Source organism: Microdochium trichocladiopsis, assembly GCF_020744255.1.
Source record: "Microdochium trichocladiopsis strain MPI-CAGE-CH-0230 chromosome Unknown B0I36scaffold_1, whole genome shotgun sequence".
Lineage (NCBI taxonomy): Eukaryota > Fungi > Ascomycota > Sordariomycetes > Xylariales > Microdochiaceae > Microdochium > Microdochium trichocladiopsis.
The window spans coordinates 4,794,055-4,819,501 of record NW_025763544.1 but is presented as its reverse complement, the minus strand read 5'-3'; the positions used below and the strand labels follow the sequence as shown (position 1 = coordinate 4,819,501).

Genomic DNA, 25,447 nt, shown 5'->3' with positions numbered 1-25,447 from the left:
AAGCCAGTTTGGCCCCACCATGTTATCTGAGCATAACGCTTTCCACATGCAAGAGGTGATGGGTGATGATGTCGTTCATCCTGGACCCCAGTTTTCCCCAACACGGCGGTCGACCGGCAGGAACAACTACGGGATAACGCTGTAGGACCACGACAACGGCACTCAAGCTTGCCAGTCTGACTACCGGGCAGGTATCTTGGTCCTAGACTATATGATACAAAAGCATTGAGCTTCCTCTCTTTTCCGAAGAGGCAAAAAGAGTCTGTCTGCCTATACAACCACAAACCAGAGCTCTCTCTCTCTCAGCCCACTTTCACCCACATCGAACGACCTCTCACGACAGCGTGAGCTTCACCACCACCACCAGATCTCGCAGAATAATATTGCAACATAAAAAAAAAAGCCCCTTGTAAACAACGTCCACCACAAGACACCTACCTACACAACCATGACATCGTCAACGACGACAGCGGCAGCGAAACGCCTCATTGTCTGCGGCGGCAACGGCTTCGTCGGCTCGCGGATATGCCAGCACGCCGTCGCCCGCGGCTGGGACGTGACCTCGATCAGCCGGTCCGGCAACCCGGTGTGGCAGAGCATCACGTCCTCGGCCTCGCCCCCGAGCTGGGCGCACAAGGTCTCGTGGGAGCGCGGCGACCTGCTGCGCCCGGCCACGTACGCCTCGCTCCTCCAGGGCGCCGACTACGTCGTGCACAGCATGGGGATCCTGCTCGAGGCCGACTACAAAAAGGCCGTCAGCGGGCAGGAGTCGCCGATCACGGGGCTTAAGCGCGCGTTCTCCTCGACGCCGAGGCCGGGCAACCCGCTCGACCGCAAGGTCCGGTACGATGATGCCGCCGCCGCCTCCCAGGATATCCGCCCGCCCGAGACCAAGGAGCAGCTCACCTACGAGAACATGAACCGCGACAGCGCCATCATGCTGGCCAAGGTGGCCGCCGACGCTGGCGCAAAGGCCTTTGCGTACATGTCCGCTGCGGGGGGCGCCCCCGTCCTGCCCGCGCGGTACATCAAGACGAAGCGCGAGGCCGAGGAGACCATCACCAGGGAGTTCCCCGCCGTGAGGGGGGTCTACATCCGCGCACCGTTCATGTACGACTCGAGCAGGCCGATCACGATGGCGATGGCCGGGATGACGGCCGGCGGCGCCCTCTTCAACGGCATCACCGGCGGCGTGCTCGGCGGGTTCATGGGTGCGGCGGGCGTCAAGCCGCTCAAGGCCGATCTTGTTGCGCAGGCCGTCGTGGAGGCGCTCGAGGACGAGAGTGTACGGGGTCCGGTGGAAGTCCCGCAGATTGAGGACCTGGCTACACGGGCATGGAGGAAGGAAATGCTGTAAGGTGGTGAATGGTGCACAAGGGTTTTTCGGTTACAATGACATTGTCCGAGAACACTCGAAAGTGTCACATCACGTTGGGAGGCTGTGTTGTCAGCCGGGCCCCATTTTGTCCTCTTCAATGCATTGCACTGCTATTTCCCAATGTTTAAGCGACATCGTTCATAGACATCAAAAAGTCGCAAGGAGGACAGAGTTGTATGATTATTCAACAGAAATTACCAGTCTACCACCAGAAAAGCAATATGATTCGCTATGTCGCCAAGCCTTCTTCCATTCCCGAAACCATGAGCATGCAAGACTGTCGCTCTCAACCGTCCAGCCAGTTCCCTGATCCTTTAAATCATCGTTCCTCTCTCGAAGCTGTCGCGGATTTCGGCCGTGTACTTGTTGTAGAACCGGTTCAACTTCTGGTTGAACTGCTTGTTCTTCTCGTTGATGTACGTGACGTCGCCGTCGTCGCCATTCTGCGCCATGCGCTCCCTCCTCTTGCGCAACCTGGCCTCCTCGGCCTTCTTCATATCCGCGACCAGCCTGTCCACGGCTGCACGGTCGGGCCTGTTCTCGACGAACCCTGTCGAGTCGGCCGTTGAGTAGAATGTGCCGTCCTTGTCGACGGCGATCAGCTCCCCGTCGTCCGTCTCCACGATATCCAGCCCGCCGCTGGCCGCAGCCTTCTCGATGGCCGCCATCTTGTCCTTCTCGTAGCGCGCCATGTTCTCACTGCTACCCGCAGCCATCTCGCGCACCTGTCTCTTGTACACCTTGCTGCTCTCTGCGCGGTAGTCCTGGAAAGCATTGTCGTCGCGCCGCGCGCCCTTCTTCTTGAGCCGCTTGTCCCACCGCTCCGACTCCTCGACCGTCCAATCCCACGCGCGCTTCCGCTCAAAGTCACCGCCCGCATCCTCCGTGTCCGCCTTGAGTAGCTTGTGCGCAGCGATGTCGCGCCGGCGGTTTAGGGCTGTGAGCGCGGATGGGTCCGAGGCCAGGCGCTGCGTCTCCTTGGTGGCTTCGGCCAGGTTCTGGTCGCTCGAGGACTTGGCGCGGGCTTGGAGCGCGCGGAAGCGCGCCATACGGTCCGCGGCTGATGTTGTTGGCGTAGGTTTTGATGTCGTCTCAGGTTTTGATGATGTTGTTGATGATGATGAAGTAGCAGCAGCAGCAGTGTCGGTCGGCTCCAATTCCGCTGATGGTTCGGGCTTTGAGTTTGATGCCGCGCCGGCTTCTGATGGTATTGAGCTCTCAGCGGCAGCCTGTTGTGTCTGTGAAGCGTCGTCGTCCATCTTTGTGTCTAAGGGCTCTGTAGCGGCGTCCACCGGCGCAGGTGCCTCCTCTGCTTGTGTTTTCTCGATTTCGGCTGCTGCTGCCTCTGCGCGCGCTGCAGCGGCAGTCTTCCGCTTCCTGGGAGGCATCGCGGCAGGGCTGATTAATTGAGAAAGTGAGGTTATTATGTCGCTGATTGAAAGCACCAGTAGTCGTGTTGACGAGTCGTTTGTGGGGGAGACCGCTCAAGACTGTCGTCGCTCCTGAAAGGCGTGCTTCTTGGTTGGCGGCAATGACGCTAGTGAGAATCGCAGGCGCGAGTTGGGCGGCCGGTCTTATCGAAGGAGATCTTGATCTTGATAAGGGACTGATTACATAAGCAGCCATCGATCACAGTAGTGCTTTGGCCTACAATGAACGTGCTCTTGGACACGGATTGGTTACAGACACGCCTTTGATGCATCGGAGCAATTGTTCACAGGAACGTATTTCGCTGAAAGGAACAATATCTCCATCGTTCATCAAGAGGCGATTGTCTAGGAAGAGTAGACGTTGCCCTTTGGCGCCTTCATTACTGCCACCTCTCTGTTTGAGCCCTGGCCTACCGCCTATGCTTGGAGATATTTCTTCCGCTCCAAGCTGCCATGGCGGAGTATGAATCCTTGCACCAAATGCGGCACCTGAGGGACGTATATGCTGCTTCTCTTGCACTGCAGCCCGAGTTCGAGTTGGATCTCAAGAGCCAGTCTTGGCCGTCGAAGTAGTTGAATCAGCGCGAGAGGGATTGCGTCGCTGAAATGAACGAGGGACTGGATGCACCGGGGGATCGGCAGCGGGGGAAGCGCGCAGGTGCAGGGCAACGCAGTGCAGTAGCGTGGCGGGTCTGGTTGGGACTTGCGATGGGTGGTGTGAGCCTTTTCTCCGCTAGTGAAGCTGCATCTCGTGGTGTCGTGCGAGGCGAAAGCCTGGGTGGTAGCACTGCGAGGACCTGCGTCTGATTCGTATGAAGCTTCGAGATTGGCACAAGATTGGCTTTCAATCAAGATTGAGCCTGGTGGACTGTGTGATCTGGTTTCGAGAGGACGGGGCGAGGGCAGATTGGGAAGACGACGGCGACAACGACGACAAGAGAGCACGCGACAGGCCTTCTCCAACAAAGGCAGGGGCGGCCCCTGCCGTGCCCCAGAATCCGCCTGCCGCGCCGCTTGCGACGGCCCCAGCGCCCCAGTGTCGCCCGTCCCTTTTCCTGGGGAAGGGCCCGCAGCAATGCAAGTGCGCCGCCGTCTCTGCCCTGAGAAGTGCTGGCGCTCCCACAAGCTCCCGTCCATGTCAAAGACGCGAGGGACAAGTCACCCATAATGAAGCGACGTACATGGTTCAAACTGGGATTTGGGTCGTGACAGCATGACATGTACAGAGCAGAGTGCCATCTTTGACGACCTTGGGGGAAGGCCAATTGGTTGCCTCTGTGATCTGTCCGGCGGTGCTTTTCGGTCGGGCCATAATTAGAGTCACCGAGGATGGGAGGGGTAACCAACTGAGCATACCTGGAGGGAGGCAAACGGTCGCTTAACAAGCCGAACTCAGCACAACCCGGCATAGTGCCACTCTCCAACAGCAATCTCCCCAGCAACAACACACGACAGATCCCCGCAACCCTTCACCCAAGCTCCTCCAGCGCGCAGCATTCCTCGACTCTCTGGCTGACCAGCGCGAGTCCACAATACCCTCCTCCCCTTGATCTGTCCTCAGCGTCCATCTGCAGTCCTGGCGGCTGTGAGATCCTCAGCCGAGACCATGATACCGAGGCGTGTTCCGAGTCGGCACAGCCGGCTCGCCACAGACACGACAGCACAGCCGAATGCCGCTCGACGCTTAACAACTCTATCCGCCAACATAAGACGCCCCGACCTCTCACCAACGAGTCTGCCTGCCCAAGCCCAGTGCCCGACGCGCCAGCTTCGTCTCGTCCACTGGCGGCCACGCTGGCCAAGAAACAAAACCCGCAAGATCCCAATGCGCCAAAAGTTTCCAACCTTCGAAGCATCTCCGTTGCTCATAGACCTCGATGCCGAGGATTGTAGAGCCGTGCGCCCATACGAACCACTACTAGACGGAACCCCCCATAAGTCGATGAAGCCAAGAACTTTCGCCCTCAAGGCGCTCAACAAGGACATCAACCAGTTCAACAAGAAGTCTCTTCAGCTGGAAACTCGCTTCGCCCAGGTCGCCGCCAACGTCTTCAGTCCGTGGCGCATGTCTGACTTTGACGTGCTGTCCGCCGCTCTGCTCGGATCGCAAGGCGATGCGCCGCAGCTGACTCGGTGGCCGATCAAGAAGGACAAGTACAGGCGCATGCTGTGGGATGTCCTCCTCCAGAACGGAGTCCAGCTCAGCATCCGTGACAACGTAACAAGCGTCATGCAGTACATGCTGCGCCGACAGAAACTCTCCTGGCGGACGACGCCAGGACACGAGGACGCAGCCGGCTTCCGGAGGGCTATCGAGTCAACCACGAACTTTGAGGAGCTCGAGAGGATAATCACAAACACCATGCAGACCTCAGAGGGTCGGGAGCTGGTGTCCACCGCGGGCAAAATCGTTGCCGACAGGTGCCAGAGCTTCGTCAGGCAGCCAGTCAAAATGTCTGAGAATGCTTGGCGCCATCTCAATGCGCACATCTTGTGCTTCACCAACAACCTAATCATCAACTTTCGGCACCGCAAGCTACCTCCGCCCGTAGACCTCCAGAATCTGGCCTCGGTGCTCGCTGCAAAGTGCGGTATTCAATTGGAACCGACAAGGCAGGGCAATGGCCAGGCGATGTCGCCGTGGGAGCAGGTATGGGAGCAGCGCGCGAGGCATACAAGAATTGCGGGAACTGCGGGCTCGACGGCGGGCCAGTATACAGTCCCACAAGCCCCAGATCGCCCGTTACCGAAACATGCGGAGCGGCATGTGTCGGTTGGATGACGATGTCATGCAGGAGATATCCTGTGGCATTCACGGAGGACCTGTCTCGGTGAACAAAGAGGTCCTAGACAACGCCGTTCCGTTCCCTGGAGGAGCTTTGCAATCAAGGCAAGCTATCTATCATGGCGAGATATCTATGCTGTGCAGCAACACATAATTACGGGAGCGACGGAGCCAGAGTCTCATCTTTGCGCAGATGACCTATCATCAGCGAGGCATCTCCCCAGTAACATCCTCTATCCGCCCACCGACTTCGTACGTCTTCCAAGCCTAGGATTCCAAGGAAGATGGCAGATTGCAAATTCGGCTATGTTCATACTAGAGAGCGGGATCCTACATTCCACATAAAGGGATAATACAAGTACATATTCTACATATAACGTAATCCACGGGCGAGTGGCCCATACGGGCGAGTGGCCCACCCCAACCAAGTCTTGCAGGTATCACCCTCGATAACACAGCCCCAACGCCTTAAATCAATTAAGCTCAATCGCTATCTTCTAGTTCAGACCCAAGAGTAACTATGTAACAAGTTCTTGCGTTATGACCGGGTTTCCCGCAGACGCTACAGCACCGCTGCTTTGGTGCAGATCGACTTTCACCCCCAGAGTTTTCCTGCATTTCCTGTACTACCTGAGCATTTACCTCTCTCTGGGTTACGAGATCTTGTCCCTCGCCTAGAGTCATGCTTTGGCCTTTCCTAAGACGTGTTTTTTTCGCCCTACGACGCTTGCTAAGTATTGCATTCTCGTCTTCAAGGGCTTTCATCCTTGCCTCCATTAAGGTAAACTTATGCATAATCCCCTTTGCCCCCTTCGTGAACTGCTCAACTGCTTCAATAATTGACGTTGGAGAGCTTCCCTGGTGACGAGAGATTCGACCTTTAATAAAATCAGACTGTGAACGGGCTTCTATAGCTGTAGTAGGCGTTCGGGAAGTCCATAGCTCGGGTGACCTCCGAGGCGTCCCTGGGGGCGTTGGCGTCTTGAACTTTACATCGAGCTTAGATAAGACTGCTTCTGGGTTATAGGGTATAAGTCCTGCCCCTCTAAAGCCTCCCTGGATGTTTTTTTCCGTCATTATCTGTTGGAATGCTGCTAAAAACGAGGGGAGGAAGTCCTCCTTACTGATATGCGTTGTACCCGCCTTTATCTTGAGCTCGATTTGCCGACCGTATGCTTTCTTCAGCGGACCAAAACACCTAACATCGAGAGGCTGGAGTATATGAGACGAGTGAGGAGGCATATAGAGCGTAATAATCTTGCTGTCCTTGCAGTAGAGCTCGAATTCGACCGAGTGGTGACTTTCGTGGCCGTCGAGGACGAGGAGGCGATAATCGCCTTTTGTTCGCAACTTTGTATGCTGATCGAAATGCCGAATCCAATCTAGACCAATTTCATTTGTAGTCCAGCCGTTTAGGGACGTTATAATTCTCCAGTCGCGAGGAATCGCGTCGTCTTGGTACCAGGTCGAGAGGTGATATTTGCCGGCAAATACTACGAACGGCGGGACGTAAAATCCGGTCGCGCCGACGCCCTGGATGACCGTAACCCATTCCCGATTACCCGGTTGCTTCATCTTAACGTTCGAACGTCTTTGCGCGTTTGTAACGACCATCCCGGTCGCGATAACGCCCATCTGAAAGCCTGTCTCGTCGAAGTTGTAAATATCGGAGTCCGCGACACCGTATTTCGCAACTACGTTCCGCACAAGCCGAAACCACGCGTTTATCGCGTCGGGATCCTCGCACTGGGCTCTCTTGTAGTCGTACTTGCGAAAGAAACGCGTCTGGAGCTCTGGTCGTCGTTTAACAAAGGTTGAGGCCCAGTTGATTCCGACACCTGGCCTGTCGCGCTTCGCGAGTAGTTGATTCGCCATTTCTCTAACCTCACTTAGCCGAGGAGGATATGCTCGCGCATCCAAGTCGAGAATGTATTCGACAATCTTCTCCTCTTCCAGCTTGGTTAATTTTGTAGAATTCGGAGGGCTTTCGCGTCGGGCAGGTACTCCCTTCTCTCGGCGTCGTAGGGTTGTTCGGGGGACGTTGAACATCTCGGCAGCGCGTCGGGTGCTTAAGTTTGGGTCGTTTTCCATTGCTTGGATAGCAAGGAACAATTGACTCTCTTTAGAAGGCGTCTCCATCTTTCGTGGTGGAATAAACGCGTGAAGAAGAGTTGGATTCGGTATAGTGAATGAAAGTGGGCCACTCGCCCGTGGATTACGTTATACCATACTGGTCCAAAATCCCGAGTGCCAGTAGCAATGAAAGGCTTTGACCCAGGACCTCCATCTCCGGAAATCCCAAGCAAGTTTACCCTGGGTGTGAACCCGCCCCATATGAAGTAGCGGTTCTTGTGGTTTTGAGCGAACAGACGTAGTCTCGGCACAGTGCTCCCACGATGGAGTTCCATATGTAATCCTTTATGGACAGAACTTGCGTCAAGCATTGGTTCATGAGAATGAGGACCTGGAGTATTGGTTGTTAAGCATGTATTGGCAGTTTGTTTGTTAGCATCTCGAATTGGGAGGTTAAGCTAGGATCCAAGGGGCCGGATGGTGTCGGTCTTCTCAGTCGATACGCTCTATGTAAGAGACAGTAGCAGCTCAATACAGGTTGAACTCGGCCCAGACTTGACTTTCACTAGCCCTGTATCACAGCATTGAGTCTTCAACTTGAAAAGGCTTGCGTACAACTACGTATTGATCGTAGACTGCAGCCGCAAGTTTCACATTAGGGTATGGACACCTCCCTTGAAGCTACTGGGAGTGCTTGAAACTACCTCTGTCCCACGCGGGGCGCAGCTTGAATTACCGACGAAATGGTCCAGCAGGCTGTTTGGCTAGTTCTGATGCTACTTCTTTTATATGAGCTATCACGCGAGGCTCAAACGGTTATTCATGATTGGAACGCTTTCAAAAAGGATCCGGCACCGGTCGTGTGTCCACGTCCCCACGAAACGATCACCACAAGTAATGGCGGCGGGAAGAATGCACTATCTGACCCTTCCCGCAACTGTCAAAAACAACTCGAGGTTCGCGATACGCCTCCCACTATGACGGGAGTTGAGGTCAGACCTCAAAACCACCTCTGGGGGAAAAGCCCTGGCCTCGATCTGGCAGAATTATCATCCTTGGCGTAGCCAGCGCAGTCGTCCCAGCGGACGACAATTGGGAAAAGTTCCGGACACGAATCAGCGGATACTACGATGTCTTTCCTTCAGAGTCATCCTAGAGTCCCTGTTGGTGTTCACGAAGGGCGGCAAAGTCTAGGACTTCATCACTTGGTCGAGCCCTCGATGAAACCCCCCTCGACACGGCGCTAAGAGTCGACAAAACAAACAAAAACGACAACTAGTCAAGTTCTTTTTCTTGGCTCATGAACCAACAAGTGGCGCGCACAAATGGCAATTAGACGGAACACCGTGAGCCGGAACGAGCCGAGTCCTCTGGAGAGTGGCGTCTCATGTGGTGGTGTGTGTCCAAAGGGTGTCCACGCGACCAATTTCCTTCCTTCACCCATGTGCACATCACACACACACACACCAGCATGCCGTCGACTCTCCAGGGGGGTACCCCCTTCTTCTAGACTTTTTGATTCGCCCCAGCTCGAATCAAACAAGATATGGATGTGCTCGCCCTACATGTCGGAAGGCACAGGGGCATGACTAGCTTTCTCGACCTATAGAGATATGTGCCCAAAAAAGACCAGCGCCCAAGATCCAGTGCTCAAGATCCATGCATGGGAGATAAGTTGTGAGGGAGAAAAGGCTGACGCATTATTTTCACATAATCACGCCTGCTCAGACAAAGCAGGGCGAGGTAGGCTTTTCCACCCCCCTGCGGAGATCCAGACCTGCCGATTCGCCATACTACACCATCTCAGCACGACAGCACGACATCTACAACTCCCCTCCTGTCCTAGCCACGGACAACAACACCAACAACAATGAACAACCCATGCAGTGAGCACGACTGATAGTCTTGACTCGTGTGCTGGGGAACGTATGCTGATGAGAATACCAGATAGCGATCCACCCCCCCCCCTCCTGCAGTCACGCCCGACCGCCACTGCTGTCAGGGATGTACGCACTTATCTACACTAACACATTAAGTAGGTATATAGTTGTGGCAGGAGAGGAAAAAAACACTATAACAGGCCGTGAAAGCATGGGCAGCATCTACCGCCAAAGCTGGCCGTCTACATCCTCGGGCATCGACGCAAGGCATGCAGAAATAGCGAAAGAGTAAAGGATAATAATGACAATAAAGGAAGGAACCTACCGGCCGTGTGATTCAATATGTGTGTAGGTGCTTCTGAAACTGCATCCTGCAGCTGCTGCATTTGCGTGGCTACATCCAATGGACATCCTGCATTCTGTATCCCCTCTTTCTCACTCTCTCTCGCGCAAGGCAAAAGTTTGAATGGGCGAGAATTTGGCCGATGCCATTTCTGGCCGCTTTCCCATCTATGCCCAAGCCACATAGGGGAATTGGGGAGAGGAAGGAAGGGAAGGGGATGGAACGAAGGGGGGGGGGCGGAAGAATTAACGGTCTCCCCTCCCTCCTCCCTCTCTCCCACACACGCACACACCCCCTTCTTGACTGGCTGGCTGCCCTGTCCGTCTGTCGACCTGTGAGAATCGAGTCTAGAAAGCCTCGCCTCATGCATGCTCCTGCTTTCTGGAAATGGTAGTGGTGGTGTCGTGTATGCGTGTGTGTGGGTGTCAGCTGTCATGCCCGAATAAGGTCTAGATGGCTGCAACGTCCACACCGTCCACTTGGGTGCGTGTTGCTGGCTTAGGCTGCTCGAAGGCTGGAAGGCTTGCATGTGCAAGTGGCGCGCTGTTTCATACGCGTGTAGGACGTGACTGTCCCGTCATTCGACGCTATTTCTTGCTTGGCTGGTAGGGCTTTGGGGGTGTCAGGCAAAGTGATAGATGGATTGGGGGCGGTTGTTTGGCCGAAGGTGTTGGATGATAGGGCAAAGAAGGGCAAGGACAAGGTCGTCGGAGCATGGTCCTCCGAGGCAGACGGACGGCTCTCTTGTTCATTTATTTTCATTCTCAGTGATGCGTAGTATTGTGTGGTATGGTGTGGTGACGATGGGGGACCAGTGTAAGCAACCTGAGGAGGATATGGTATGTGATATTGGCTGATCTAAGCTGTGGCTGGCTGTCCATGGCCGAATGCGCGTGTTGCTGTGTCAGACGGGCACCCTCCAAGCCAGGCGGGGGCCTCTGATCCAACCTCGTCTCCCAGACCCAAGACTCGTCTTGTCTTGGTTCGAATGCCCGGGCTCTGCAATGGCCCTATAGCATATGCCCTTATGGACAGAGGAGGAGCTGTGCTCGAAAATAGCACGCCCAACCCTCGACGTCACCCGTGAGGTGTAGGCAGCCCCAGGCTGACGGGCCGGAAGATGTCGTATCAAGCACGCCGCGGCTGTCCCATACAAGATAAGCAGGACCCTGTCGAGCGTGTCCCACCAGCAGCGGGCGAAGGTGACGGGGGGATGGATGGCTAGGCAGGATGACCCGCATCCGATACCGGCTACCCCGGATTCCGGCCCTTCACTGACAGGTACTGTGTGGATGCGGCGTCAAGGTCAAGGTCAAGGCCGGCCACAAACCCCGGATTCCAGCCACGCCGGACTGGTCCAGGGCAAGGAGCTGAGTGGCCGATGCACACCCACTCCCTCTCTGCCGGCAACCCAAGACAAAGGCCAGGCGGTCAATCAGCCACGGAGGCGGACGCGGCCCTCGTGACCGTGTCGTCACTCAGCCATGCGCCCAGCCACACACCCTCAGCCGCCTGCAGCTCGTTAGCCATCGCCTTGCGCAGCTCGGGCAAGCTCCTATCGTGCCCAGTCGATGGGATGGTGTGCTCGGCGACGTCATGCGAGGGGGGAGCAACCAGCGCGAACCAACGACAGACCCGAGCTATGCGCAGAGGACCCCTGACATGCACTCCTCAACGGTAGGTAGCGCAGGCAACCTTGCTCTTTCGGCCCTTGTCCTTCTCAGGTCAAGTTGAGCCGAGCTTAGCTGCTCGTGCGGCATCAAACGACAACAACAGCAACCCCCCTTCGCTGCCTGTGACACCAGATGACGCAGCGCGGGTGTCTCGGGCGTTGTGCCCAGAAGGGCAAGCCGGGCGGAATGGCGTGTCCCAGACTCCAGACTGCCAAGACGATCCCCTACGAGGATCACGAGGGGCATTTCTGTACCGTACCGTAGCAGATCTCTCGACTCGCAAGGACCGAGAAGGATCGACAAGATAGGCGAGCGGAGATGTGGTGTATGAGTGATACGCTCGAACACCGTTGATCACTGGCTCACCGGCTGGGCCTAGCTAGGCGTCAGACTGCTCACATGTTTTTGTCCGATGATGTGATATTCGTGATTCGTGTCAGAGGGCATCGAGAGCAAAGCACAGTCGCCATGGGGGAGGGAGGAGAAGCAGCACGCTAACGCAAGCTGGGCTAGGCAGGCTCGGTAGTCGTCCATCCGCAGAACAATGCACACAATAGTTCCCAACGGCCACGACTTTATTCGATGCTCGCGGCAGATGGTCGATCTGAGGGCAAGCCCCTCCCTCAAGCCAGCCTCTCCTTGTGTAGAACCCTGAAACCCAGACTGACTCGTGCCGGCAGGTCTAGCGCGCGGGTGCTGTGTTGTCAGGAAAGCCACGCGCATGTCAATCTCTCGGGTGGTGTGCGGGGAACAGGGGGATTGACGGCGGCAGCGCAGATCTTGCGTTATCGTGATGTTATGGATGGGGAGCCACCTGCTTCTTTCTCTCGAGGGGGAAAGTGTGTGTGGTTGCCAACGACGTCAAGGCACGTGCCGGCGTTCTCAACGCTCAGCGGTGCGTGACGAGTCAGCATGCTTGCATCTATGAGGCATCTTGCATGTCTTGGTCCTCATCCATCACCATTGGAGATGAATATCGCGTGGCCAGGCGGCCTCGAGGATAGACCAGGGAGGGTGCTCCTGACACGCGCAGAGCGGAAACCGCCGACGCTGTGCTGGATCGCTCAGGGTGGGGCCTAGGATCGTGGGCATCTCTGCATCCTAGCAGCGGACACTCCCGATGCCGGGGTTCGCAGCATTGGCGATGGAAAGATAGCACTTTCACGGTAGGTCCCAGTTGCAGTGCATGCAGGCAAAGACTGGCGCCACTTATCGAGGCGACGATGCCACTCCCACAACGGGTGTGGCACTGGCTCCCAGAAAGCGCTGGGCATATCGCATTGTCGACCAGGGAGGAGATGTGGGAGCAAGCGAGTCGTGGATGCTAGAGGTTGCTGAGTCGTAGCCCTGGAGGCGAGAAATTGACGTCTGCGAGACGGATCAAGTGGCTGACAACTCTGAGATTGCCTGGGACCTGGGATTTGGGGCTTGTGAACAGGTGATGTGCTTTGGGTCGCCGGCCTGGCGTCTATTCTGGTTGCTGTGGTCCGAGCCGAGCCGAGCACAATCTCAAGCACACACGAGCGCGGGATATGACGTCTGTCCGGGGTTGGAAGGGTGACAGACAGCCTGCCATCACCGCACACGTCGAGCGGTGCGTCCAGGGCCTGTCGTCGTGGGCAGCAACAGGTGCTTGTTGTGCCTGTGTCGGCCCTGTTTTCCCCATTCCACAGGATGCTGGCACATCTTCGGCAGCCCGGCCGTGCAGCGTGGGGGTTCCCTCCCAGATAGATACCCTAGATTGGGTACCTGCCGCAGTGGCTTCCGGGGTGCGAGCTTGGAAGCCGCCGTTGCCCAACCCGCCAGGCTCAAGAGCCGACGGTACCCGTGGTGCCAGCTTATCAGCCGTGGGATCTTCCATTGTTGCTATTCGAGGCTGTTGCTCCAGCAGGCCAAAACAGCCGCCAGGGGGGGATACTGGAGCATCCAGTCATTTATCTCCGGGTTATTCTCGCGGCATGCCACAGGGAGCAAGTTACCAAAAGTCCCATGATGCATGCACCTCTCTATCTACATGGTAGGTACGAGACTGCTATGTCCAGCGCAGACCTGTCTGCCTGCCTGCCTGCCTGCCTGCCTGCCTGCCTGCCTGCCTGCCTGCCTGCCTGCCTGCCTGCCTGCCTGCCTGCCTGCCTGCCTGCAGGGTCTCGTCCACTGTTGCTGCAGGCGGCCACCTTCAAACCAGGGCCGCGCGCTTGTGGGGAGTGCAAACCGGGCCGACATTCACACGCTATATTGTGCCACCATGCATGATGTGGTGGATGCGTGCGTGGCTACCCGTACATACAAGTCGAAGAGCGGTACATACTGGTCCACCAGTAATTAGTACTCTCTGTCCTGAGTTGTTCTTAGGTAAGCTACGCGCGTACAGCTCGCTTCGAGGTTTCGTGTGTCGAAAGATGTATGGAATCTTCGTATGATGGCCGCACCCAAATGTGGTTCGTTGTCGTCGTCATCGTCGTAGTATTCCCCATTTCTTTTTTCCCTGACGAAACGACACCAAGGACAGGGCGGATAGGTGGGCGGATGCAAGGTGGAAATACTGTTCGGCGAAACATCTGTACCACCTGGTTACGGGACTCGAGATCAGGCAGTTCCGGCTCTTTCCTAATGCACAAGAACCTGCTTCAAAAGCCAGCCCTGACTGCTGCAGGGCTGCGCGTCTCGGGGCTTAAAGCGGCCGAGGAGCGTCTTGTGTGAAATGCATTCCTGGACACAGTAAAGATCACCGGTGCTCCTTGTGACGCTCTCTCCTTGCATAAAGCTGATCCTCACCCCACGAGATGACTGACCCCCACAAACCCAAAACGCGTGAGGCAGTTCTAGACCCCAAAAAGCTATCAAACTGCGTGATAGGGCTGCCTGGGCCGTCATCCGAGACGGGAAAACGCACTGCCGTCGTCCCAGACCGGAAGGAAGAATCAACGTTCCCTCGAGTGCATTTGCGATGCGTGCCGCTTTTGGCTGTGCAGCTCACGGCTGGACCAAGAAACATCACTCTCCAAGACCTTGCACAGCGTAAAGACAGCTAGCCGCCTGCTTCACTTGGGGCAGGAGGTCCCCCTGCTGTATGCATGGGTTGTGCGGATGCTAAATGCAAGTGACGCACATCAAAGTCTAGGACCAGGTTTGTTTTCTCAGGACGGCCACCAGGATCGGGCAAGGCAGTGAAGTAGTCGGTCTGATGTACCAAAGCGGCTTGCAACATGGTGACATATCCAATGGCCAAGACGAGCACCTCGCGTGTCCAGGTTGACTGTGCACAGGATCTCGGACCGAGTGAATGCGGCACCTCTGGAGCCTCAAAATCCCAACCTGTTCCTCAATTCTCGACATTCGAGGTGCGCCTAAACTCGAACCAGATTGACCAGTGTGCGATGGAGAGACATTCCCGAGCGTGCCTCATTGGAGCAAACCAACTTGCGCCACATGCGGGCTTGATACGTCATAGGTCGCGCCCATGCCGTGGTCATGGCGGTCAGGAAGATTGAGAAAGAGACCGTAGATGATTCTCGAAGCTCTCGTGACGCATCTTCGCGAGGCGCGTCGGCATGATTAGTTGGAGATTATAGCAAATGAGTCCAATCGTCTCAACGTCTAGTTGCTGTTAGTGCGCAAATAGTGTCCCATCTCGGCATTCTCCTGTGCATTGCTCGGGCATGCAGATTGCTGTTTCGAATGCTGTCTCGCCTCGTTGTCTACGAGGTGGACCTGGAATTGGTCCGTTTGGCTGCCACGATCGCGATGATGCCGCACAATCGGTAGGAAAATTCTGCAAGCACGATCGTGGGAGATTTAAACAAAAGCCTCGAGGACGTCTTGAAATGGCGGTGACAGCCTCCAAAGAGCACCCCGCCACTGGTCACGTCAGGCTAACCGACTTCCACGCGTCTTCGCCGGGCCATTCCATTCCAGTCGATCGAGCTGTTCGTGTACTAGTGTGCTTCCAAGCGCCCACGGGCAGGGACATTTGAGGGCAAGAAAAGTTGTCCGGCTCCCGCTAGCTTGCGAGCACGGGAAAATTAGGCTGAATCGTTATCTGGTTGGCCGGGCTCCCCACAGGAAGGGCATAGACGGGAACGTGCGTCTTTGACATGCTCTTGACGATCACGCTAAAACTTTAGCCTTTCTCATAGAGTTCAGGCCCCAAGAATTACGGCACGGCGCGGGGGGCTGCCTCGGCCTCACTCTCGCCTCGTGGTAGGAGATTGACGTGAACGACTGTCCGAGCAGACGAAGTTGTAGATTTTTCGGGCAGACCGCATAAAGACTAGAGACGCAGGGATTGTACCTGCCGACCTGGAGAGGGCATTCACCACCAGCAACGTGATGTCGAAATTTTGATCTCGAAACCACGCCCTCTGTCAGAAGCCCCGGCGCTAGGTCGAGTGGGTTTTGAACGGGGTGCAGGGTGGGAGCCGCGGACCAGGGGGGTGTCGCTGTGGAACTCGACACCGAACACCAGACGACCAGGAACGTGCTCGTAAGGAGTGGGCGGCGTATCGTGAGAGCCTTCATCAAAATGTGCGTGCGTTTCGATTTGTGTAAAAATTCCACCCGACCAGGAAACTTCTGCAAGACGGTCACACGTGTATCCTTTCGTGCCGCAATAGTAGAGGCCAGAATAGTACTTGTGACATCTTGGACGAAATCTTCCTGGCCAGAATACTACTCCCACTAAGTGGTGTCTCCTGGCGTTGCTGGACCTCGAGCATTTGGAAGAGGCGGAAGTGGCGGTGCCATATTTTGCACACGCCTGTCCAGCCGTCGGGAAGGGCTAATCCGGGGAAGTTGACAACCAATGTGGGAGGGACAATCGAAAAATTTCACTCAACTCCACTCCTCCTGAACACCCACAAGTTCCACCGCGGCAATCATTTGTGGCTCTCACTAACAGTTGATGGTCCAAGCGAGAAGACATCCATGAACAGTTTGACCGTGCCATCTTCGGCAGGGCGGTGGTGGTGTCGCTATAACACCGCGTTAAGGTGTGCTTCGGGGTTCCTTATGAACACCCGGCTGGCAATCTGTCGGTTTGAAATGGCGTGAAGGCTTCACAACCTTGTTGACCTTGCGAGTCACCTCGATTCAGCAAGGAGAGCCGTGACCTTGCGGAGCATCATCATGAACACCGAGAACCTTCGTGAGACGCTGTGCGGCTTGTTCTGATAAGTAAAAAACCCTGTCGAATGGCGTGCTCGGAAAGGGTCGTGTTCGGTGGCGTTGTCTTGCCTTCCAGCCGCAACTCACAATGGGGCCGCTCCCAGAGTTCCCCTTGATAAGACCCACTGGGGGACCATTCTGTGGACATTATGCGAGGGCACACAACCTGCAGCATCGTCCAGCATGCGCGTACCGGATGCGCTGCACAACTTCGTGTGCATCCTGCATGGTGTTCCGGAACAACGCCTTGTGGGCGAAACGCGGCTTACTTGTCACGTTTCGTGTATAGAGCCGATGAGTTGTACGCAACGTAACAAGGCACACAGTGGTGGAAACGTGTTAGTCACCTCTGGGCTGCGTCAGCATAACGTGCTCTAGCGCAAGACGAACGCTCCCTGTACAGAGAATTGCGACATGCCGTCTTGTTCCCGGTGGTACCATTCGAGCCACGCCCACCGAGGTACCTTGATGGGGCGTTTAGCCGTCAGCTGGCCCCTCATGTCATGCTAGCGGCCCATGGCGTGCCGATGTTGATGGGAACCCCTGAAAAGTCAATGCCATTCTCGTCGACTCTGGCGATCTGGGCTCTGACTGTGGATGCCGACACCCATGGCTCACCAGGTTCTATTTCGCCGACAACAGTGTCCAAGGGGTTCTGGACGGCAAGGGATGTGTAGCGGTCGACATGTCAGACGGCGGGAGAAAATTTTTTCCCTTGGTTCCATTGAAGACGGGAGGGACCCCCAGTCTCATAGGCCGCCCGAAAGCCAGACGGGATGTGCACCACGACGATGCTTGTCCACATCCAAGTCGTGTTGCTTGCACGGGCTGGCGGGTGTGTGTGGACAGGCCTGGTGAGGGTGGCCGCACCTTGCAGGGACCTGGCAAGCGCTTCGTCCGGGACCATGGGCAGCGGGCAGGACGAGGTGCGATTGGCCAGGCAGGAGGGCCCCACCAGCTCCGCTTTCGGCTGGGACGAGGAGTCACGGCAGATAACGTTGATACGGCCTCCCCACAAGTTGCCAGGCCGGTGCCACCCTTGCGGTGCGTGAGACGCTGGCCACGACGTGCCTCAGGGCTCTTTTTTACCGCTGCTGCTGCTGCTGCTCGAAGGGGCTGCTAGCGGCAGCAGGGAGGGGCAGCAGGGCGTACGCCATTCCCCACATCATCGTGCTCCATTCATTCGCACAAAGACGGCGCACGGGGGTCGCCAGCAGCCACGGCCATGGGCCTTGTTCCACCCCCATGTGCACATCGCCGGGCACTTCTGCCTCTTTGGTGGGCCTCGTCGACCCGGTGGGTGCTTCGTCCGTGGTATATCTCGGCCTCGTCGCTGCTTTCCCGCCGCTGCCCTGCTCGCCTCCGCTCCTTCTGGCCCTGCCATCGCCATCGTCCTGACATCCCGTTGATCCCAGCCGTACTTTGCGCTTATACACGCGGCAAGTGACGCTACCTGCCACGACAGACTCTATCTATCAACTAAACGTCCGCCTTGCCCACTGGCTCAAGCAATTCCTCGCTTGTACCTGACAGCACTCCGGCTTAGAGTTCTTCTCCCGCTCCGCCACTCTCTACCTCAGCACCGCTTCCAGGACGCCGCTCCCGTTCTTAGCCAAATCATCGCCCGAAGCTTCCACGCCCTGCTCCGAGCAGTATTCTGAGGTGCCAGCTCTTTGGGCAACTCAATTTTTTTTTGTTCTCTCTGGGTCTTGGTTCTCAGCTACGTTGGACCAAGCTCTTGTCCGCCCACGGCAATACAGCTCAACCATCACTTCACATCCTGGCGCTTTTTCGCCTGCAATCTCGGGTTTCTCTCCAGGAAATCGCAGCCGCAACACGCCAGGCTTGGTCGCTCTCCTCGCCCGTGCCCTAAGTGCACGTCAAATCACCAAATTCGTTCAAGTGGCCGCTCTCCGTCCACCATGCATCACACTCGCCGCAAGTCCGGGCACATCTCGGCTCACACGTCCATGACAGACGTCCGGAAAGCCGTGGGTGTCTCCGACCTCTCGAAAGGCCGCCGGCCGCAGCTTTCGAGGAGGGCAACCCCTCAAACGGTGCAGAAGCTCGGCAAGAACCCAAAGACTCGCGAGCGCGAGTCTGAAGAACAGAGACTATGGGACAATGACCGGGAATGCTTCCCTCAATTCTGGTGAGTGACCGCATTCCTCGCTTTGTGTGACCATCAGTCCTGCCCAGACATGTCTGAGGAGCACCCCCGCACTATTTGAGAGAACAACCCCAAGACATCCATTCTTGCTTGCTTTTTGGACCAATCCCAACTACGGGCAATTCGCGGAGGCTTCCTTGTGGTGTCACGTGTGGCAGGGGACAAAGGGCTACTCTTTCCGCATTCTTTGTTTCACGAGCCCTTGAGATTGCTAACCTGGCCCTTTTAATGTAGCATGACTTGCGAGAAACAATTTCTATCCGCCGATGAGACCTCCCTGTACTGCTCGGATGTGTAGGTTTTTGGTCACGTTTCAAACTCCCCACAAATGATATACTAACAAGCATCGTAGGTGTCGCAAACATGATCAGAGTACAAGTCCGTCTTTTTTGGGAGCGTACGATCTCGATGGGTTCGGCAACAACCTGCCGTTTCATGCCGCCGGAGATCCCGAGTTGCGAGACATCGTTCCACGTGCTTCACCATCCCGCCCAAGCTCGACGTATTTCTCTCCTCCAAGTACCCCCAACACCGCCCAGTACACGAGTGCTATTTCGGCGCTCAAGTCTCTCAACATTCGCCCGCCAAGTCCTCCTTCACCCGTGTCGACCCATTCAAGCATTTGGCCCTTCGCCCGTAGCGTCGCCAATAGCCCCAGTACATCTTACACAAAGCCGTCCAACTTCTACTCATCAACTTATGACGGGGGATACTCATCAGCCTATGTGTATCCAACAGCGAGCGGTTTTGGCTCAGAACGTCCGCTGCCCTCACGGAAACCCACTGGCTACTCACGCCCCAAGAGCATCGAGCTCGTTACCCCCATGATCGGGCGATGAGTCCAGAGCGGCACGGCTGACAAGCCCCCCAAACTCGCTGGTCTCCTTCCGCAAGTCCTTGCCATCTGACCTGCCCAATCAAAAGTTGTGAGGGGTCGGCTTCCCCCTTTGGGTTCCTTTGGGGGCCCGAGTGCCTTGGATGGGATGACTAGGCCGGGGTAGCGGTCAGGGATCCAGCGGCGTAGCTGAGACAGAACGTGGGGAACGGGCGCCACTCCCAGTCCAGCTTCCTGGTCAGGGTCTGTCGAGCGCCGCGAGGACCACCTCAAGTCCACCACCATCGTGAGGCCAAATCGCGTATTATGACACCATTGCATGTACTACACCTTTACCGCGCAAATTCCAATCTCAACCATGGGACCGAATTTTCAAACAATCCCAGGGGATACCTGCGCCACAATTCAACATAGACATCATCTCCACAAGACTCCGGGCCTTTTTTCACTGATTTCATCCGCGTCTTCCATTGGGGAGCTCTCCTCTCCAGCTGTACTCAATTCGCATGGCGTTTCTTTATTCTCATATATACTCTCTCATACACCACACCCTGGAGCGGGTGCGTGGGCGGCGTTTTGGAAATTCTTGGAAGGCAGACTACCTATTGTAGTCAGAAGACGAGGTCTTGTTGCATAGTATCCATACAGAATCCAAAGAAGATTTCTTGATGGACCCGTGCGGCGAATTTATGCCATCAGATTAGCACTTTCACGAACCATGAAGACCATTTGCAGTAGCGACATGTTTTCCGACAGCACATGCATTGGTGCGCGTGGAACGTCCTCGCTGTGGCATTATGGCAAGAGCCGTGGCCATGTGTCTCGCATTCAGTAATCGAACACGGAAAAATGCTCTTCGACTTGCACTCTTCGCGCCCTTGTATGCTCCTATTTGTGACTGTAATGAAGCCTGGGGACTGTCCGGGTGAATATGTAGGTCCTGCTCAATACCAGATTGTATCTCGCCTCTTTCTTCCGCCTCAAGCTTACCATCAGCGTTAACCCTGGCAATCCCCGCACCGGGCCGCCGAGCCTGACTGTGATGTTGTGGACGGTTCCAGAGCTTCTGTGGACAGGCAACTCAAAAGGTCGCTTCCATATGTGCTGCGCCTTTGTCTTTGGGGAGCATCGAAAAGTGGATCCACACCTGTCCTGGCTGCTTGGCGCTGAATGACGCCGACGCGTTAAGCCGCGCCTGCTCCCAGCTCATCGGCAAGAGGAAAAGTGGTCCATTACCTTTTCACGGCCCCATAGCTTGTCTACACACATTCCCGCTGCAAGACTGCCACGGTTCACGGCGAAGTTGCACCTGGACTGCGTTCTGACGTGTGACGACGACGAAAGCATACGCGGCGCACAACATGCGCTGCAGCGACTCTTCGCCATATTCGGCATTTCGCATCTAGCGTCCGGTGCCCCAGGCCGCATTCGACTAGAATGGCGACATCAGAAGATGAACCCCAGTCGCCGGCAGACGAGCAGCCGGCAGCAGCACCCGAAGAGGAGCCAGCGCTCGCTCAGAACCCGCCCGACACGACGGACCCGGAAACCATGATTGCGAACGAGCCGGCCGACCACAACACTGCTCCGGACAACGACGACGAGAGTGACACAGACTCATCCTCGAGCGATGCCGCGTCAGACAGAGAGGCGGACGCGCCAGCTCCGGCGGTGGAATGGCTGGCGACTGGCCGCGAAAAGCGCTCAACGGCAGGGAACCGGCTGAAGCACATGCTTGCGGCACAGGAGCCTGACGACGAGCTCGAGCTGCTCTTCGCCGAAGACGGCGACGACGCGGCGTTCAGCGAAGCCGACGAGGACGGATCCGATCTACACATGGACTCGTCATCCGATGACGAGGACGCACAGGAGCAGGGCGACGACCTGGAAGGCGAGAAAGAACTCGAGAGGAAGGCACGCGAAAACAGACAGGCCGCGCGGAAGCGCAAGGCGCAGGAGGCCATACCCTTGAAGTTCCGAAAGAAGGTCAAGATTGCAACTGGGCCCCAACTTTCAGCAGAAGGTTCCGTGACCTCGTCGAGCGCGGCCACTCCAACTACCAGCACGCGACCGCCAGGTGGTGCCCCTAGGCCCAAGAAGAAGTCTGAGCGGACATCATGGCTTCCTACACCGGCGGAAATGCCGACGCGCGCTTCACGGCGTGAAACAACCATGCTGAGCAAGGAGCAGCTCCACCAGCAGATGATTGAGCGTGAGGTGAAGCGAATCAAGCAGGTGGAGGCCATGGAGCGGAAGGCAAAGAAAATGGAGGCGCTACGCAAACCGCCCAAGACACAGGCAGAGCGCCTGGCTGAGGCCGCAGTCATAGAGAAGAAGAACGCAAAGAGCCTCAATCGCTGGGAAGAGGCCGAAAAGCAGAGGGAGGAGGAGCGGCGGGCGAAGCTGGCTGCACTGAATAATCGCACCCTCGATGGGCCCGTGGTCACGTTTTGGAGCGGTGTGGGCGAGTGGGTTGACGGCAAGCTCAAGTATGTGGGCAAGATTGTCACCATTGAAGAGAAGCCTCTCAAGAAGAAGCGAGGATCGGCACTGGACGGAGACGCTACGCTGCCAGGTACAAACGAAGATGTCCCCATGGCTGATGGGGTGTCGAAGGAGGAGGCTGCTTCTGAGCAGCCAACTGTCGTCGAAACCGCGCCAAAGCCAGATATCCCAGCCCTGAATCCCACAACAGACCCGGCCCTAGAGGCATCAACAACCTCGTCAGAAAAACCACCAATGACCTCTACAACGAATCAAGAAACATCGAATCCAGCTGAAACTCTCAGTGTAGAGCAGGACACACAGTCGAGAGCTGCAGAGCCATCAGCCACCGAGCAGCCATCTCAGGTTGTTGAAACAGGCATGGAACCAGCAGCAGCACAGCCAGCAACCTCTTCTCAACAAGCATCACCTTCACCACCTGTCGTCGACGCGGAAATCCCAGCCACCAACACAGCTGCACCGAACCCAGACCCGATCGGCGTAGTGCCAGATTCTCAGGCTAATGGAGAGACTCCTGATGGACGACCTGCCCCAGATCTAGCAGCACAAACGGCAACAGAAGACTCACAGACCCAGCCCGTGCCACACGCCACGCTGGAGCAACACCCGCCACAACAAGGGGCACCTTCGTTATCAATAGAAACCGCTGAATCTCCCACGACCACGACAAGTCCAAAGCCATTGTCGGCTGCGGATATACAGAAGCAAGAACCTTTGTCCTCAGGGACAGCTGAAGCTCAACCAGATGTAGAGATGAAAGACGTGGCTGTCAGTCTTCCAGACGCCGCTGCACCAGTCAGAGCTCAACCCGAATCTCAACGCCCGCCAACACATTCAGATGCTCCTTCACAGCTCGTGTCCTCAGAACCTACGGCATCGGCAACAAGCACGTATACCACCATGAGCTTTGCACCACCCGCACAGCTGGTCTCGGTACCACCTCCAGACGGAGTACAGATGGGGTCAAGCTTCCTTGCGCGTCCTGCGGGGATCAGTCCTGGAGGTCTGTCGATACCACAGATTGGCCAGATGCCAATAGCAGGCGCGCCGGGATCTTTCCCCGCTCCAGCTCCGATGAATGGAAGTCAGCAGACATCAGACTCAGGTCCGCAATTACCACCTGGTTCGCCAGCAGTTTCCGTGGCACTAGCTCAGTCCCAGCAAATACAACCTGTCCTTCAAAATGGCCGAGTTGATATGCAAGCCCCGAGCATGCCAGAGCAACAACGGCTGCCGTTAGCTCCCCCACCGCCTACGAAGCCTGCCCGTGGCGGAAGACAGAAGAAGGAAAAGGAGAAAGAAGAGACCCCTCCGCCTCCAAGAACACCACCGCCAGACGGCAAGGCCACGCGGAATTGTTTCATCCTGCAGAACTTCAACGAAAACGCCATCAAAGACAAGGCGGTGCAAACAAAGATCCTGTTCGGCAAAGAGATGAACAAGCTTCCGAAACCAGCGCCGGCCCCTCGATGCGTCATCACAGGCCAGCCGGCACGTTACAAGGACCCCAAAACGGGCTTGCCATATTACAACAGCTTTGCATACAAGGAGATCCAAAAGCTGCAGAAGGGCGAGTACAAGTTCAGCAAGTTGCTAGGAACTTGGATGGGGACTGGTTCGGCTGCTGCTCTTGGAGTCCCAGCTCGCTTCCTTGATCCAACCGCTCCTGGACCACCAAAACCTGTGCCCGCGGCTACAGTGGCTGAGCAGCCGGCTGCGAACCCGACTGGCGGCCCAACCAACACCGGAGGCGGCAGTATTGCGCATACCGTTGCTGATGGAACTGCGCCGGGCTCGACCTCGGCTTCAGGGGCTGCTTCCGCCAACCAGCCACAGCTGTCTGGAACCACGCCAGTGCCTATGCCACCACCTGCCCCTTCTCCAGCAGTCCAAACAGTGCCGCCGAGCCAATCTGCTATGCCTGTTGCCGACGTCAGCAAAGACGCCGCCTCATTGCCAGCTCCCGCCATGGTCCCTCAAGCAGATACCATCGGAACGTCCCAGGCCCAGGAACAACATCCAATCGGGCCGGCTCCAGCGACCCTTGAAATGGCACCGACCACTACAGCACAAGACATGGGGATGACGCCGGCCCCGTCTCACACAGTTCCGACCGCCAAGATATGAGTATCACACCCGCACTGCAGGAAGCCCGGTATTGTGTGTCAAATAAAATATATTCTGTGTCCTATCTTGACAGTAATCGTCGAGGACAGAAAGAAAGACAAAACAGACCCTGAACGCCGTACAATGCCTACGTGAATGCAACAGAGAAGAGCTCTCCTGCGGTCTAGTTCTTGCCCTTCTTAGTCGTGCGCCTGTCCTTGTACTTGGGGAACACGATCTTGCTCGTCTTTCTCCGTTTTGAGACACGGTTCTTCTTGGACGATGATGAGCTCGCGGCAGGCTTGGTTGCATCGACGTCCATTGAAGCTATGCGGGGCCACTCTGGTTAGTTCACAGGGAACCAGTCTCTTTCTTGACGACGTGTGGCGCGAACGGGGATGGCCAGATTTGCGCTTACCTTCGGCCTTGGGCTCGCCATCATTATCCTCCTCGGCGTCGACATCGTCCACGACCTTCATGTCATCGTCCTTGGTGGGCTTTGGCTGGGCGGCGATCTCGAGGAGCTTGGCGGAGAGGCGCTCGGCGCGGGCGGACTCGACGGGGCCAAAGACGTTGGCCTTGAGGCGCTGGTTGTTCGCCTTGCGCGTGCTGGAACGGGAGCTCTTGGCCATTTTGACGAGATTCGGGTTTTAGTATTGGAGGGATATCTCTTCTGGGATGGGTGTGTTAGCGACAGGCGGGGAAAAGTTGCGGTGGTCTGCCTCGAGGAAGACGCAGATGAGGAAACAGGCGGATGTGAGGGCCTGGAACTGTGCCACAGTGACCAAGCCCCGTAGCATTACAAGGCCTAACATGAGCACGCGCTAGAAAACTGGCAAACTTACAGCGTCGAGGACTTGTGTACTCGAAACCTTGTCTCGCACAACCTTCGAGTGGTGAATAGCTAGCTGCCGTACGTCTTGGAGTTGCGCGACGAGAATGCCAGCAGAAAAAAAAGGCCAGGCGATAAGGTCCAGATTGGAGAGCGGTTCAATTGTTGGTGGGGCGGGAGTGCATTGCTGGGCAGGGGTCCACCAACCCTTGCAAAGGGATTCAGGTGTGCTGAGTGAGGTCGCTGAGGTTGGCAAAGTGCCTGACCGCCCGCT

General features: G+C 56.4%; 8 protein-coding genes across 8 annotated transcripts; 4 read left to right on the top strand and 4 right to left on the bottom strand.

Moving 5' to 3' along the window:
- The first annotated feature begins 87 nt into the window (after nt 1–87).
- On the top strand, nt 88–1,599 carry B0I36DRAFT_312223 (uncharacterized protein). The gene has a single exon (XM_046152478.1). It carries the CDS (start codon nt 449–451, stop codon nt 1,355–1,357), a length of 909 nt encoding a protein of 302 aa, XP_046019194.1. The 5' UTR covers nt 88–448; the 3' UTR covers nt 1,358–1,599.
- On the bottom strand, nt 1,600–2,901 carry B0I36DRAFT_312221 (SYF2 splicing factor-domain-containing protein). The gene has a single exon (XM_046152477.1). It carries the CDS (start codon nt 2,764–2,766, stop codon nt 1,693–1,695), a length of 1,074 nt encoding a protein of 357 aa, XP_046019193.1. The 5' UTR covers nt 2,767–2,901; the 3' UTR covers nt 1,600–1,692.
- Nucleotides 2,902–4,217: 1,316 nt separating this feature from the next.
- B0I36DRAFT_312219 (uncharacterized protein) lies at nt 4,218–5,660 on the top strand. The gene has a single exon (XM_046152476.1). The coding sequence runs from the start codon at nt 4,415–4,417 to the stop codon at nt 5,588–5,590; it is 1,176 nt and encodes a 391-aa protein (XP_046019192.1). The 5' UTR covers nt 4,218–4,414; the 3' UTR covers nt 5,591–5,660.
- A 3,953-nt stretch (nt 5,661–9,613) lies between these two features.
- On the bottom strand, nt 9,614–10,709 carry B0I36DRAFT_312212 (uncharacterized protein). Its single transcript, XM_046152475.1, has 2 exons — nt 9,872–10,709; nt 9,614–9,689 (listed from the first exon to the last, which is right to left on the bottom strand). The coding sequence occupies exons 1-2, from the start codon at nt 10,416–10,418 to the stop codon at nt 9,685–9,687; spliced, it is 552 nt and encodes a 183-aa protein (XP_046019191.1). The 5' UTR covers nt 10,419–10,709; the 3' UTR covers nt 9,614–9,684.
- Nucleotides 10,710–14,590: 3,881 nt separating this feature from the next.
- On the bottom strand, nt 14,591–15,035 carry B0I36DRAFT_344765 (uncharacterized protein; the record flags this gene model as incomplete). The annotated part of the gene is made up of 2 exons (XM_046156292.1): nt 14,591–14,818; nt 14,931–15,035. 2 exons carry the CDS (start codon nt 15,033–15,035, stop codon nt 14,591–14,593), a joined length of 333 nt encoding a protein of 110 aa, XP_046019190.1.
- Nucleotides 15,036–18,410: 3,375 nt separating this feature from the next.
- On the top strand, nt 18,411–19,892 carry B0I36DRAFT_19776 (uncharacterized protein). The gene is made up of 3 exons (XM_046148773.1): nt 18,411–18,877; nt 19,130–19,189; nt 19,248–19,892. The coding sequence occupies exons 1-3, from the start codon at nt 18,648–18,650 to the stop codon at nt 19,732–19,734; spliced, it is 777 nt and encodes a 258-aa protein (XP_046019189.1). The 5' UTR covers nt 18,411–18,647; the 3' UTR covers nt 19,735–19,892.
- Nucleotides 19,893–21,006: 1,114 nt separating this feature from the next.
- On the top strand, nt 21,007–24,438 carry B0I36DRAFT_312206 (YL1 nuclear protein-domain-containing protein). Its single transcript, XM_046152474.1, has one exon. The coding sequence runs from the start codon at nt 21,168–21,170 to the stop codon at nt 24,360–24,362; it is 3,195 nt and encodes a 1,064-aa protein (XP_046019188.1). The 5' UTR covers nt 21,007–21,167; the 3' UTR covers nt 24,363–24,438.
- Nucleotides 24,439–25,325, bottom strand: B0I36DRAFT_312205 (uncharacterized protein). The gene is made up of 3 exons (XM_046152473.1): nt 25,187–25,325; nt 24,760–25,014; nt 24,439–24,668 (listed from the first exon to the last, which is right to left on the bottom strand). Exons 2-3 carry the CDS (start codon nt 24,971–24,973, stop codon nt 24,526–24,528), a joined length of 357 nt encoding a protein of 118 aa, XP_046019187.1. The 5' UTR covers nt 24,974–25,014; nt 25,187–25,325; the 3' UTR covers nt 24,439–24,525.
- Nucleotides 25,326–25,447: the final 122 nt, after the last annotated feature.

Coding starts and splice junctions, on each gene's coding strand:
- B0I36DRAFT_312223 (XM_046152478.1), top strand. CDS start 449: ATGACATCGTCAACGACGACAGCGGCAGCGAAACGCCTCATTGTCTGC.
- B0I36DRAFT_312221 (XM_046152477.1), bottom strand. CDS start 2,766: ATGCCTCCCAGGAAGCGGAAGACTGCCGCTGCAGCGCGCGCAGAGGCA.
- B0I36DRAFT_312219 (XM_046152476.1), top strand. CDS start 4,415: ATGATACCGAGGCGTGTTCCGAGTCGGCACAGCCGGCTCGCCACAGAC.
- B0I36DRAFT_312212 (XM_046152475.1), bottom strand. CDS start 10,418: ATGCAAGCCTTCCAGCCTTCGAGCAGCCTAAGCCAGCAACACGCACCC.
- B0I36DRAFT_19776 (XM_046148773.1), top strand. CDS start 18,648: ATGCATCACACTCGCCGCAAGTCCGGGCACATCTCGGCTCACACGTCC. Junction 18,878..19,129: donor GAATGCTTCCCTCAATTCTG/GTGAGTGACCGC, acceptor CTTTTAATGTAG/CATGACTTGCGAGAAACAAT. Junction 19,190..19,247: donor TCCCTGTACTGCTCGGATGT/GTAGGTTTTTGG, acceptor CAAGCATCGTAG/GTGTCGCAAACATGATCAGA.
- B0I36DRAFT_312206 (XM_046152474.1), top strand. CDS start 21,168: ATGGCGACATCAGAAGATGAACCCCAGTCGCCGGCAGACGAGCAGCCG.
- B0I36DRAFT_312205 (XM_046152473.1), bottom strand. CDS start 24,973: ATGGCCAAGAGCTCCCGTTCCAGCACGCGCAAGGCGAACAACCAGCGC. Junction 24,669..24,759: donor TGGCGAGCCCAAGGCCGAAG/GTAAGCGCAAAT, acceptor GGCCCCGCATAG/CTTCAATGGACGTCGATGCA.